Raw genomic sequence first — 14,384 nt, forward strand, 5'->3', positions numbered from 1 at the left:
ATTATAACAGGAAATGATGAGGATGAAATAAAGCAGCTAAAAATAATGTTCGAAGCATAATTTTCTATGAAGGATATTGGAAATCTAAAGTATTTCCTAGGTGTGGAAGTTGAGTGCACAAGAGAAGGTATGAGATTGACACATCACAAGTATGCATTGGATCTGTTAGAAGAATTTGGAATGAGTGGTTGTAAACCATCACCAATGCCAATGGTCATGACAAAAAAATTGTTTGCTAGAAATGGTGATCATGTTCAAGATCCAGAAAAGTATAGAACTCTTGTTGGTGGTCTGCACCACCTTACATTCACTCGACCAGATATCACCTATGTTGTCAATCAAGTATGTCAATTTATGCATGATCCTCATGAGATACACCTCAAAGCAACTAAAAGTATTCTCCGATATGTGAAGTGTACCTTGGGTGATAGTTTTTTCCTTTCTATTGGTAAAAGACAGGTTAACCTTATTGCCTATTTTGATGTTGACTGGGCTGGAGATCCCGATACAAGAAGATCAGTATCTGGATTCTGTATTTTTTTTTCTAGGTCTCTAGTATCTTGGAGTGGTAAAAAGCAGATGACTATTTCACACTCAAGTTCATAAGCAGAATATCAATCAATGTCTTCCATGGATGTCTTTTATGACTGTCAAATCACTTGGTATCACCACATTCTATCAGAATTGGGTATTAGAATTCAATATGCAATTCTTCGTTGTGATAATCGGAGTACAATAAAGCTTGTCTTTAATCTAGTTCTTTATATACGGGCCAAAAATTTGAAACTGGATTATATTTTATTCAAGAAAAGGGTTGAAAGTGGAGAGATTACTCCTGATTATGTTTCAACTACATAACAACTTACTGATATTTTTACAAAAGGTTTTCCTACATCACAACATCGTTTGATAGAAAACAAGTTGTCTATGTTTCACATTAACAATAGTTTGAGGGGGGAGTGACATGAATGATCTAGAAGGTACTATCTTGGAAAGGATTCTCATGATATATTGTAACCTCTTTTTGATGTAATCAAATCCTTGATTGAGTTAATAAAGGATTCTTACCGTATATATTGACTACAAAACTATTATAAATAAAACCCACATCCCTCTCTATGGATGTGAAAAATACAACACAAATATTATGTCGTGTAAATTTCTTCAAGACGTTCAAGTCTCACTTTAAAAAATTCCCTCAAATCAAAGACATCCCTAGTGATACTATGTTCAGATGCTTGAGGCCTTATTGTCACAACTTTAGTGATACGATGTTTCGGAGAAATGATTTTCCTTGTCATTTTGGCCCTAATAGAGAAATAAGTTCATAGAGAATTGAGTTCCTGAACCAGTCATAAAATCGCTATGCTCCGGCAGGAGCCGGCCAAAAAGTTACTTTAAAGGATTTCTTGCACTTGAAATTTTAAATGATTTCTTTAGACTTGAAAATTTGAGATCCATCTAATAATCGATAGATAGTTATTTTCAAAAAAGAAGAATCTTCAGTTATGCAACTTTTACATCTCCCGTTCAAAAAATCGGACAGGATTTATTCAATCCTAAGTTATTTTTCAAGCACATATAGACTGCAATTAGAAATTTTGGATGACCCTCATTCAATCTAGAGGTTTTATTTTTGAGAAACTATCAATTAAAATGGGTTGAGTTACAAAATCATTGAAGGGTTTAAAAGATCACAAATTACATTTGGGGATTTAATTTTAAAGTGGTATATCAATCGAATACGTCCTCGAAAAAACCTATTGATGTTAGGGAACCTGAAGAATTAGACGTGCTTTGTTAATTTAACCCCCAAGGATGCCTTACATAAGTATAAATGTAACCCCATCCTTTTTAGAGTTAGAATTTACAAACAGCTTGTTTGGTATTTGAAATGAGGAATAATAACGAGTACTTACATCATTTGACATTGTTAAGGCAAATACCCGGTATTATTCCTCTTATTTCAAATATATAACAAGTTCTAACGCCGAACAAGTGAAAATATTTCTATCATTCTATTAAGACCTTTTTGGGCATAAAATTATCGAAGTGCCCCTAATTCCCAACACTGAATAGAGACCATTTGAAAACTCTTTATTATTTTTCAAAGATATACCTTTATTGATATAAAAATTTAAAAACAAACTCTCAAATTTAATTTTTTATCATTTGACCCTTTCAGTGATTTTGTAATTCATATTTTTTGCTATATTTTTTCAAGCATATTTTGAATTTCTTTTTTTCTTTTTCTTTTTTGTAAATTTTTTCTGGTTGGAGGCAAGTCGCCAAGTTGAAGAGATTACATCCAAAAATTGGACTCCCAAAAATGGGGTCCCAAAAGTGCTTCTAGATTGGTTCATTCCCAAGATTACATAGATAATATGCTCTTCCAAGAGCGTGGCTTATCTAAAATTATAGTGCTGACTAGTTCCACCAATAACAAATAGGGAAAAGCTTTCTATGCTCTTCCTACAACATAGAAGCTCTATCTTCCCCTTATCCAACCGACCGTCTATTTTTTAATATAAGGCTAATATTGCCCCAATGACAATGTCACGTCTCTACAATGTCTTATTTTTAATTGTTTTTCTATAAATTATTTTGACACCAAATTTTAACAATCCATTCCTCTATTAAACTCGCACAACAAAAAATATAAAAAAAATATTTTCAATAAAATAAAATGATCAAAGTACCCTTGAAAGTTTCAAGGGGTACTTTGGTCATTATTTTTTATCGAAAAATTATTATTAATATTTTTTATAGGTGCGCCCCAATGAGAAGATGACACGCACCAAATTTCATATTCAGAAAATTTGTTTTAAAAAACTAAAAATAAAATACTTTGAGATGTCAGATCTAAGATCAAATGGTGTGTGACTCTCTTGATAAAAAATGGACGGCTGGATGGTAAAAAGAGGATAGAACTTCTATATTGTAGGAGGAATATAGAAAGCTATCCCAACAAATAGTACTCAGGTGGTGGCAGAGTATCTTATACAATGTTGCGGTAATATTACAGCTATGTAGAGGAAGGAGCCAGCTCCTTTAAAAATCACACCTCACCCTAATTATTTGTCAGAGAACTAAAAAATAAAAAAATTAAATTAAGAGATCTAGAGGGTTTCAAACCTAAAAATTAAAGCTCAACATGAAGAGCACTGGATCCCTTGGCCACAGAGTTTGATCCCAAAAAAGCCCCAGCTGTTCAAAATCGCTACACGGTGCATTCTCAATCGAAGAAGAAGCATAGAAAGGGCAACAAACTACATTCATTTCTCAAGAGATCTTTCTTCCTTTAGTTTGGCCATCGCTATTTGCTGTGCAAAAAACTGTTTTTCTTGAGCTTCCTTTGCAGCAGCTTCCTCATCAAACAATTGGATGGGTGCCCATTCAGGCCATCTCAGCCATTTATCCTTCTTCTCACCCGATTGTTGAACTGACGGTTCTGATGAGAGAGAATCTTGGGAGCTCTCCAAGTAAGACTTAAGCTGATTAGCTCCATAATCCAGTGCAGTACCAGCAAATGCAAATATGATTGAATAGCGAACAGCACCAAACTGGCCACCTGTAGTGATACTTTTTAGATTTATAAACCCCACATGCCGTGCCAATATGCTTATCTTTTTCAAAGAAAGAAATGCAATATGATCAAAGAAAGAAAGAATGAAGCGTTAGATATGCCAATCGGAATAAAATGAAGAAAAACCAAGACCTTGAAGTCGACCAAGAAATGCTCCACTGGCAATGCCTCCTATAAAGGAGTTGGTAAGGTCACCAGATTCAGCAGCTCGGAGTTCTCGCACAAGTTCACGTGATCCTGTAAAAACAGGAAGCTGTTTGAATTAGTGGGCAATATAGTGTGAATGCAGCAAGCTGTTTAAATTAGTGGTCAACTTACTCATTAGCATTTAGCAAATAGCCAGAAATCATGGTGGCAGTACATCTTTGGGAAGCGAATATTGTATACAATATGACCATTTACTTTCTATACAAGTTGGTCACAGTTCCTTACAACCATTTGATGTAAAATTTGATAGCTTGGATGTGTCACAAAGTTCGAGAAAATTTCTTTTGAAGTTTGAGTTTGGTCAATGGAATAATTGCAGCCACCCAACTTTACATCCAATGGTCAAGACTATTGTGACCACCTTGTATAAAAAGTAAATGGTCTCATTCTATACTTTCCCTATTAGAATAGGCCTATCCAGTCATTCGTTTTTCCATGAGGGCAGTCAGATGAATAGAGTCAGCTTACATCTCACATAATACATGCACTTGGTAATTGAATAATGCAACTCATGACCCTAGATCTTCTGTTTTCAGGTTAATTACTTACCCTTGGTTTTTTTCAATTATTTTAGATGGTTCCGTTTCCAAGCATTAACTATCAACCACCTGGTACATTTTTGCAGCAGCTCTACGGCCCTATTTTGCAATTCTCTGACCTTGTCATTCATATAGCTATGATACAACACCTTTGGAGTTAATAGTGTATTGACAAGAGAGTAGAATCACTGAGATTATTACTACAGGGGACTCTTCATAAGATTTAATGGAAGGCTGGAAGGGCAGGAAAAAAAAATCTTCAAAGAGAAACCTTCTTCTATGGATGGTCATGAATAACTTTAGAAGTGGTAACCCAAAAAAATAACAGATAAATCAATTGAAAGGAAAACATCCATAAGTAACATATCCTTCCAACTTTGAGCTGTTCTGCTGTGCAAACTAGTAAGAGTTCATAATCAAGTCTAATAATTTGAAGATATTATTGGGAAATCCCTCAAGCATCGATTATAAACCCTTACACATGCTTAAAAATGAAATGGTATCTGCCTATCTGGCAATGCAGTCATAATTGCCTAAATTGACAAGGCCAAATTCCACAGCAGATTTTTCTTTTTCAATTTTTTTTTTTTAGAGAAGATACTCCTTTGTTATTAGTCAGGATTAGATGGGCTGATCTCTATTCCCTCATTCGAAGTAAAGAGACTTTCCAACTTGTCACATGGGCACAACCAAAATCAACATCATCGCAGCTTGAGGGTGAGTGCTATGTTGCACATTGGGTATATTGGCCATCATAAGTTGTGTCTCATCTGCTTTTTAATTCCTTTGTACCATTTGAGTCTTTTGGTTCTTCAACCTTAATCATGTACCTTATCCACAATCACGACTTTCAAATTGACCACTAAGTTACTTCAAAAATAAATAATCAAATAAATAAAGAAGCAGAATGTGTATACATCAAGTTCAGAGACCAATACAATATCCGATCATTTTCTCACACATCTTCCTCAGAAATATACGTAGAACAGATCATCCTTATATCATTCTTTTGGAATGTTCCTAGGCTGTCAATTTGAAGCCAGTTCCTCCCACTTGACTGTCAAGACTCTGGAGTCATTGAGGTAGCAAACACATTAACAACTTGGCAGTGACCTGAGTGCATCTGGTTTAACGGCAAATTTTTTATTAAAGAAGGGTTGTTTTGATACAGTTTCCTTATGGGTATTGTTTCCACTGAATTCTCATGTAGTAATGTAAACGTAAGGCTCATTAACAGTAGGGTAATTATGGGTAAAAAGTGGCCAAATATAAGAATGAGTAAATTGGGAGAGATGGAAACCTATAAAGATGCTCCACGTGTAGACATTTTTCTTCAGCAACCCTGCTGAACTATCCAGACAAAAATATTTGCTGTTTCCACATGTGGTTGTACTAATCATTAGAACCTGCTCGTTATTTCACATCTCACCAAATTGAGAAGCATCTAATGCTCATTCTTCATCAGATGCCAGTGGTAGGATACCTTTCAAACATAAACTATCTGCAAACTCCATAACAACCGACTCAAGAAACATAGAAGCTTTCCACAAAAAAAAAAAAAAAATACAAGTATTAAAAAAAAAGTAAAAAAAAAAAAAAAATTCCAAATGACATGACCGCAGCCCCTGGAGTTAGTCTCAAATCAGCACCTAGTCATCTTGAAAAACATAGATTATCGATATCACCAGTGCAACTTCCCACACAATGATGGTGTATGTATGACATGTCTATACTAGTAGAAAAACACGTAAAGGCACATGAAAATACACAAAGATTATAAGGAGATAGATAATAATTGAATCACCGTGGATGTAAAGGATACTCTTCTCAAAATATTAATGGGTCACGTTTTTAATAATTGGTAACTGATTCTCATTAAAATACACTTGAAAATGATACACAAGATGTGAGGTTTAAAATTAGCTCTGCACAGATGACTCAATACAAATAAAAACGAGCCTATGTGCACTCAACTGTCAGGCTATACAATTAACTCGATGGCTAAATAAATAAATATAAATGTTCTTCTCTACAAACAGTTACAGTATAGACCATGAATGGCAATCCACAACTCAATTCACTGATCTGAAACAGCCCATATTATAACTTACAAATGACATAGTAATCCACTGACGTGTTCTAAACAACAAATTAGTAGATTATCATATTTGTTGACTTGAACCACGAAGAGAAACATCCCTCAATTTATATTCCCAAGCTTTTTCAAGCAATGGAATTTTGAGAATTGATCCTCTGCATGCGCAAAAATGACACCAGCAACAATGAAATATGCAGATCAAGCTTTTTATTTTTTCCATTGTCTTTTTACTTCAAGGGACTGTTTCCAGTGGTGAAGCTTTCACATGGTATGAAGACAGCTAATCATTTTTGACAGCAAAACTACATTGTCTATCAACATGATCAGTGCCTATGTACTGTGAAAACCTTTGGATCATATGCAACATGTAAATAAGTAATCAAGGCTAGATCATCCCCACAATCTACTATCAGCATTCAAATGTAATATAGATTGAAGAAATGAGCATGGCATTCGTCAAGGGTACTCTGAAAGTCCATGAGTGCAAATTCGCTAATAAGCACAAGAAGGGCACGGGCACGAGACAAAGTTGATTTCCTTCTCGCGTTCTCCCAAGCAAAACAAAAATAGTCTTACAAAGTTATGAACCAATAGAAGTAAATACGTTGGCAGATGGCTGAAACAGTTCACTTTCTGAAGGCATAAACATTTCATCTGAGTGTCTGTTCTGGGTAAGCCAAAGCTTAAATCGAAGACCTTTTCAAGATCTATGACCCCTATCTCTAAGGGTTTACTGTAATTTGGACAGTTTGAGTTTCAGATTATGGTTGAAAACCTGCTTAAAGAAGAAGTGACGATGTTATTTTCCTGTGTGTTAGGTTTCTGTCTTTCCTTCGAGTCCTCTAAACCATCCTAGGGTAGGGAGCCTAGGTAATATTCTAGAAACATCAACCTTCTAGGATAATGTGGACCATTGGGAGTTTTCAAATTTTAGCAAGTTATTTCTTTCCTTGTTTTACAATATAAGTTATTTTCCTACTTTTGCTGAAGAGGCTCAATATTATTTTCATATTACTGTAAGGAACTACTTTTGTAAAACTATAAAGGAACTACCTACCTCATTTTGAAAGATTCTAGAAGATAAGGAAGTTTAAGAAGTTAGAGATAGCTTGAGTCCCAAGCTAAGCCTACAGGCTAATTCAATTTAAATTTAGTTATAAATTTTGGGTTATCAATAGTGGTGAAAGGCAACTTTAGAGGGGAGATTCTTTAATTCTTTCTGTAGAGGGAGAGGGCTATAGTATTAAGAGAGTCCCTCCCTAAAGGTAGGGCTGCACCTAACAAGGACCCGACCAAGTCTGCTTGGCATTTATAACTGTGTGTATGTCTGGGCCCCTTAGGGATGCACCTAACAAGGACCCGACCAAGTCTGCTTGGCATCTATAAGTGTGTGTATGTCTGGGCTGGACCCAGACCTCTGGGATGTTAGACCTGGACCCAACCCACCAGAGCCAGGTTATGGGTCCAGACCTGGACCCGAGCCAGCCGAACTGGCGCTGAGTCGACCTGACCTGATTTGTACCCCTGGGTAAAGGTTAGAGCCTTGTGTTCGTTTGGTGGAGAGATTCCTCCAAACCCCTGGCTCGTGGTTCGGAGGTTCTCCCCATGTAAAGTTTTGGCTACTTCATCTTTTCCTCCTGTGTGGCACTCCCATTAAGATTCCCTCAAGGCCTCAACCAAATTCATCACCCTATTTCTATCCCATCATATCAACTTTTCCAAGCCCTAATAATTTAGCCCAACTCCTTTCCAAACCTATCCCTCATATCACTAAGCCAACCAACCTTAGTCATAATGTCACCTCATTCCCTTTGAATCTATTAATTACCCTTGACAGACCTGAAATTTTCCAGCAACTTCACTACACTAAACACCACATAAACCTAGCCGTAATTGTTGACATAATCATATCTAACCCTTCCCTATTACCTTATCTTCAATTATACCCAATTTAGACCTTAAATTCCCAAACCCTATTCCAACAGGGAGACTCTGATACCCCCAAACCCTGCTACCCCATTACCTTTTTATGCCCATATGGTGTGTCACATTTGTGTAGGAGCCAACCCCCCTTGGTCCTACATCTATGAACTTGTCAAAAAGGACATGGTAGTAGACAGGTCGGCAAATTTGGGTGTAATGAGGGCAAATTGGGAACACAGTATTTTTTTTACACCAGATATGCTCTCCAATTTGATTTGTTTCTATTCCTTGTAGACTTCCAGTTCAATAACGTACTCCTCTTTTTTTGTTTTTTTTTTTTGGAGATGTTAACAGGCACGGTAGGTAGGCAGGGAACCCATGATGTCATGTTATGGCTATGCCAGCCAGGCCTATAACTAGTTCAATAAAATATTTCAATGTTTACAAAAGAAACTTTAGGAAAAGAAGTATATGAAACACAATTACGCTCCCTAAATCATAGTTTTATTATCATACGCATGTTTAATCTTAGCGAATGAAAATGGAAAACAAAAGTCATGCTTCCAAAGTTCTTGTTTTGAAAGTCATTGGCATTGGACAGTGGGATGTCAAGTGCTAACCGCGAAGTACAGCGAAAAGAGTTTGTTCAAAAAGTTAAAACTGTTACATCTCAGTTTTATATCCCTGCAAATAAGCCATTTTTGGGAACAAATATGATTTGTCAAATATCAAGCTTAAAAGCCCAATCCCTGCAAATATGCCATTTTTGCGAAAAAATATGAATTACTTGTACCATAAATCTGAATGATGAAATATTGAAACCAAAAACAGACAAGAACAGCTTAAGTAATACCCAAAAAAGGGCTTCACAATGCATCACCAAATATCTCAAGAATGGGGACTGCGGCAATTTATCCATAACATAGCAACAAGAAATATGTACACACTGAAAAGACATACCGCAGTAGCATCCGGTAACAATGGCCAGATTAGCAGCATATGTGGCAGACAAGTTAACAGTACCATACGTCTTCCTACTCAGTAAACCATATCCCCCACCAAGAGCCCCTACAATCTCAATATGAGGAGATCAGATTTTTAGATATATAAATAACAGACATGTTACACTTCTTTCAGCCAGGTACGCCTTAGCTATAATGAAATACATGCATATACCAAATCAATAAACTCTTTGTAGGTGTTTTGGCTTAGACTGAGCTGATTGTTACAAGAGAGAGGGCCACATTCTAGTTATGAGAGAGAAACAAGTTTGCTTTAAACAAGCATGACAATGAAAATGTACCAATTATGCTTACAACCAACAACCTAAACATTCAATCAAGCTAAGACTAGAAATAACTATATATTAATTTATCTGAGCCCAAATAATAGGTAAATCACAAAATAAGTATAATTATTGAATAAAACAAACATCATAAAATATCTATCCACTGATCATTGAATCATCTTCTCCAGGAAACTCATAACTGTCATGTCTGTGAGCAGGGAACCCCATGGTAGAGAATGCCCACCTCTACTATCCAAAAATCGATTCAAGGAAATTGTGAATTATAGGGCTGATGTCACCGGTAAAACCTCTTCAGTAGTGAAATGACCAATTACTCCAAGAGTTTCTTTAATTTATAAAAACTTACTGAATTATGCCGTGACTGTAACAGAGCATGTCTTTCCCACAAACCATATGGACTTATATAGCTTCAGAAATTGGGAACTCCTATGAACGACTAACATAATACAGGGAGCTTTTGTAACCAGGGCGGAAGCAGTTAGGGTTAATAATCCTAATCATATAAAAGATTTTTTGGATCTTCCAGTGAATTATCAAATACTAACACCACTCCTCTCGAGTGGGTACCGTAATGCATAGGAGCAGAGAGTGCAGAAAGAAGGCAAGGAACCGTTAAATATCAGTTGAGTATAGAGGTCCCAAAACAAAATGCTACTTACAACATTGTCAACAATCAAGAAATGCTATGTCAAGCTTAGAGACGCCATACCCATGACTTCAATAATTTGAATTAGGTGCACAAATTAAGGGAAATAAAAGCCCCTAGTGCACAAATTAGGACTACTTATAGCATCTAAGATGACATCATAAGCCCCCTGATGAAAATTCAGTCCATTTTAGAGACGATAGCCATTTAACACCTTCCTATCAAAAAGATAAATAGAATAATAAGTAGGCCAATTTTAAAAACTTAAAATTCTTCGAGCCTTAGCTAACTCTTGAATCAAGTCGAATCAGTGAGTCTTGTTTTACAAACTCGAATATTCTTGAGAATATTTACTGTTTTCAATAGGATTCAGTAGGACTTGGACAAGACATGACTTGGATTTGGGACTCGGGACCCTCTGATGTCCTTCTATATGATTCACCGAGTCGTTAAAATACTCGCCTGAGCTTTTTGAAAGTGATTTTTTACAGGAAGACAGTGCAACCTCCCTAAGCCAGGTGGACTCAGGCAAGTCTAGAGTTTAACAGGCCAGTTTTTCTAACACTAAAGTAAACATTTCAATCCCACTCATAATCTATTTGATAGGACCCAAGGTTAGCCAACAGATTATAGTTGTCTCAGTAAAAAAGAGACTAAACTTTGTCAGTCCATACTCAATTGTCATGACAATGATGGGAATCATCTGTCTTGAATGCAACACTCAAAGGTACGTAAGAGATTGCATATGAGTTTCTTTAAATGTGTTAGGATTCAATTTACTTTGGAGTGTCAAGACATGGTCTGGGACAAATATGATTGGTTTACCTAAATTTCGGTTTGTGGCCTTTCTCTTTTCTTTTCTTTTTTAAGTTGCATTGTGGGTTGTGGTGGGTTCCAACAACAGGCCTCTCGACATCTGTTATGTATGCTATTTCCTTGAGATGATCATTATGGTTTTCAGTGGTTATCCTAGGTCCTAAGGTTATTACCTTTATATTCAGAGAAAGTGTAGGTATTATTAGCTCCACCAACTTATATTCATGGATCATCTTGTTTCCAATAAGGAATTATTACTAACTTTAAATGAACAAGTCAACTCATCCTTAAAACAAGGAAATGCTTGCCTAATCCAAACAGCCAGACATAGTCTTTCATCAGGATTTCATACCAGGTAAATCATGCACTAAATACAAATAGCAGTCATTGCAATTCATTCATTAAATAATCCAAACAACTTTACATTTCAAGGAATTCCCAGCAAACAACAGATCCATCCTAGTCAATGGCTTTTTCTGTTTTCTGAATTTGTTTTAATGCTATGTACCAAATTACAGAGGTCCTCAGGCACAATCTTAAGTTACTGGGTAGTTCCAAGCAATCAGTGTTTTTTCTCAATGACATTCAGTTATTTCTCATTTGCTGCGTGAGTTATTTCACTGTAGGTCGAAGAATTTTAGCCACTATGCTTCTAATATTCAGCCCAAGGCTTTCTCAATAAGCTGATTTTCACAAGAAATTACTCTAACTTCAGACATAATACCAGAATAAATGCTATCTTATCAAACTAAGAACCCAACTAAACTCCACTATTTTTTTGAGGAAAAGTTAAACTCCAATATTTCCACCAAGATAAACCTCATCCTCATTCAAAACAAGAAGGAGCTAGCTATAATCAGATTCTGGACCTAAATTAACATAAGTTCATCAATAAACACCCAAGCAATAACCCATGCACAGTACTGAAAACCCTAGAAACTCATCAGGCAATACTCAATGACCAGCGAGCTGGTGACAATCAGGAAGGAAGAATTCCTGTCAACAGAAACCAGGTAAGAGGAAAAGTAATGGCTTTCGAAGTAGGGTTAGATGAAGCAAGGGATGATAGTGAATTAGAGAATTATGGAAACCCGGACCACCTTATAGCCTATCAATACAGAGAGAGAGAGAGAGAAAGAGAGAGCGAGAGAGAGCAGTAGTACCTGCAACAATGGTGGGTAGAGCAATGCGTTGTTGCCAACCTTGTGAAGAAGAGGTTCTTCTCCGCCTCCGTGCGATCAAATCCTCCCCGTCTGAACCCATTCTTTTTCCTTCTTCTCGCCACCAAAAGCAAAATTTGGGGAGAGTGTCACTCCCAATTCTCCAGTTTCGTTTTGGGTGACTTGCTTGCTCATATAGGAAAAATTTAACCGGCACGGTTAAACCGGCCCGAAAGCATTCCAACTTTCTAACCGGGCAAGTCCTGGATGTTAGAAAGAGTATTAAAAATAAGATAAAAAAAGGAAAACAAATCTCCTTATACCGTATTTTTAACTTCTATTATATCTCATATATAAGTAAGATATTTCTACTTTTTCTTTTTTTTAACCTTCCAACCCCCGGACCTTTTGATCATAAAAATAACTCATCTTTTTTATCTTATAACCTTTGATCCCTTGGACCTTAAAGTCTTTACCAAAAAACAAAAGACACCCTATCAAAACTTTTGTTGTCCCTCTCAAAACTCCATGTCTCTATCTCTCTCTCTAAAACCCAAAATTGCACAAAAATTTCCTATCTACATCGTCTCTCTTTCTCCTCTCTCTCTCTCTCTAAAAATTATCTAGCTTCTTTCCCCTAAAACTCGACTTTTCCTCTCTCTCTAAAACTCAGCTGGTTGGCCATGGAATCCCTGTCCATCTAGAGCTTGGGCCAGGTTAAACCCCATAAATGGCAATGTATTGGTTGCAGGATTTATGGCTGGTGGTGCATTGAGGTTTTCATCGACCAAGCCAGTTCCTTGGAGGAAGTCCTCTAGAGTCATAGCCACTCCTGAGTTTGAACCAGGGGCTCCATCGAAAGAAGTGTAAGCACCCTTGAAGAACTCATCAATATTCATGGTGGTCAAGGGTTTTGAGAGGTCACCACCATGGCTCTGCAGCTCCTCTGGGGCAAGATTGAGGATGGAGCTCTGCCTCGCAAGAGGCTGAAACTGGTGCAATGTCGCCTCATACGCCATTCAACAAACCTCAAACCGTAAAATATAACATTAAAACCAAGGAGAAAAATCAGCATAACCCTAAAATTCTCAAACCATAAAGAAGAACAGATTAAACGAAACAGATAATAAAGATCAATCAAAACCATTAGAAAAAGAAAATAAAAAAAAATGAGAAGATTGAACCACCCAAGTGCATTTTCGATCGATATTCATTGCCATCAGTGAATTTTCCGGTGACCCTCTTGTTTTTCCTGCTGTTAATGGTGGTTCCTTGACCTTGCCTCTCGATTCTTTCTTTTTAAGGCAAATTTTCAACCCCCAACATGAGCGAAGAAGGAGAAATGAATCCTCATCAGAGTGCACCATCATTTCTTCAAATGATATTAGAAAATGGCAAAAACTCTCAGAGAAATGGAGTCGAAAAGGAAGAGAGAGAAAGTTTTAGGGTTCTGTAGGAGGGGAGGCTTGGGCCCAAAACCAGAGAGACAGAGCTTCGACTAGGTCCTCCTGGTGATTACCAGGCCCTCAATTGTCCATCTTCAGTTTCCAAATATGGCAGTTTTTGTGGAACAAAACGTGGTTTTCAAGAGACTGTAGCATCAAAACCTGCAACTAGTGAGAGAAACCAGAAGTTTTCAGGCCAAGAAACAGGGCTACTTCGGCAACAACCAGCTTTCTCTCTCTACCAAAAATCACTTCACCAAAAAAACCTCAACTCTTCTTCCATCAAAACAGCCCTCGCCATCGATTTTAGTGAGAGAAACTGCAAGCCCAAAAATGGAAACACAAAAGAGAGATGAGAGAAAAACTGCTCTATGCTCGTCCTCTGCTCCATCCAATCTCAACAAACCAAGTATGGGGAGCTTTGAACAGAGATAATTTTTTAGAGAGTGTGATGAAAAGTAGCATGGGATTAAATTTTAGGGTGTGATTTTAGTGATTGTTTAGGTAAAAATAAAAGGATATTTTTATCATAAAAATATATAGAAGTTAAAAATAGGGAATAAAAGGATATTTTTTTAATATATATATATAAATAATATAATAAAATATAATAAAATATATATAGAGAATGATTAAACAAAATATATCTGAAGTT

At 36.6% G+C, this 14,384-nt stretch overlaps 1 protein-coding gene across 4 annotated transcripts; it reads right to left on the reverse strand.

Moving 5' to 3' along the window:
• Positions 1-2,911: 2,911 nt before the first annotated feature.
• On the reverse strand, positions 2,912-14,122 carry LOC18438217 (Mitochondrial import inner membrane translocase subunit Tim17/Tim22/Tim23 family protein). Of its 4 annotated transcripts, none has more exons than XM_006848406.4 (4): positions 12,288-14,122; positions 9,314-9,421; positions 3,719-3,823; positions 2,912-3,571 (listed from the first exon to the last, which is right to left on the reverse strand). In XM_006848406.4, the coding sequence occupies exons 1-4, from the start codon at positions 12,385-12,387 to the stop codon at positions 3,276-3,278; spliced, it is 609 nt and encodes a 202-aa protein (XP_006848469.1). In that variant the 5' UTR covers positions 12,388-14,122; the 3' UTR covers positions 2,912-3,275. The 4 variants fall into 4 exon arrangements, with proteins under 4 accessions (XP_006848469.1, XP_020525484.1, XP_020525485.1 ...); XM_020669825.2 differs by lacking the exon at positions 12,288-14,122 and adding an exon at positions 5,633-5,833; XM_020669826.2 differs by lacking the exon at positions 9,314-9,421.
• Positions 14,123-14,384: the final 262 nt, after the last annotated feature.

This window comes from Amborella trichopoda, chromosome 6 (assembly GCF_054954075.1).
Source record: "Amborella trichopoda isolate Santa Cruz 75 chromosome 6, AtrichopodaSantaCruz75HAP2 v2.0, whole genome shotgun sequence".
NCBI classification, from domain to species: Eukaryota; Viridiplantae; Streptophyta; class Magnoliopsida; order Amborellales; family Amborellaceae; genus Amborella; species Amborella trichopoda.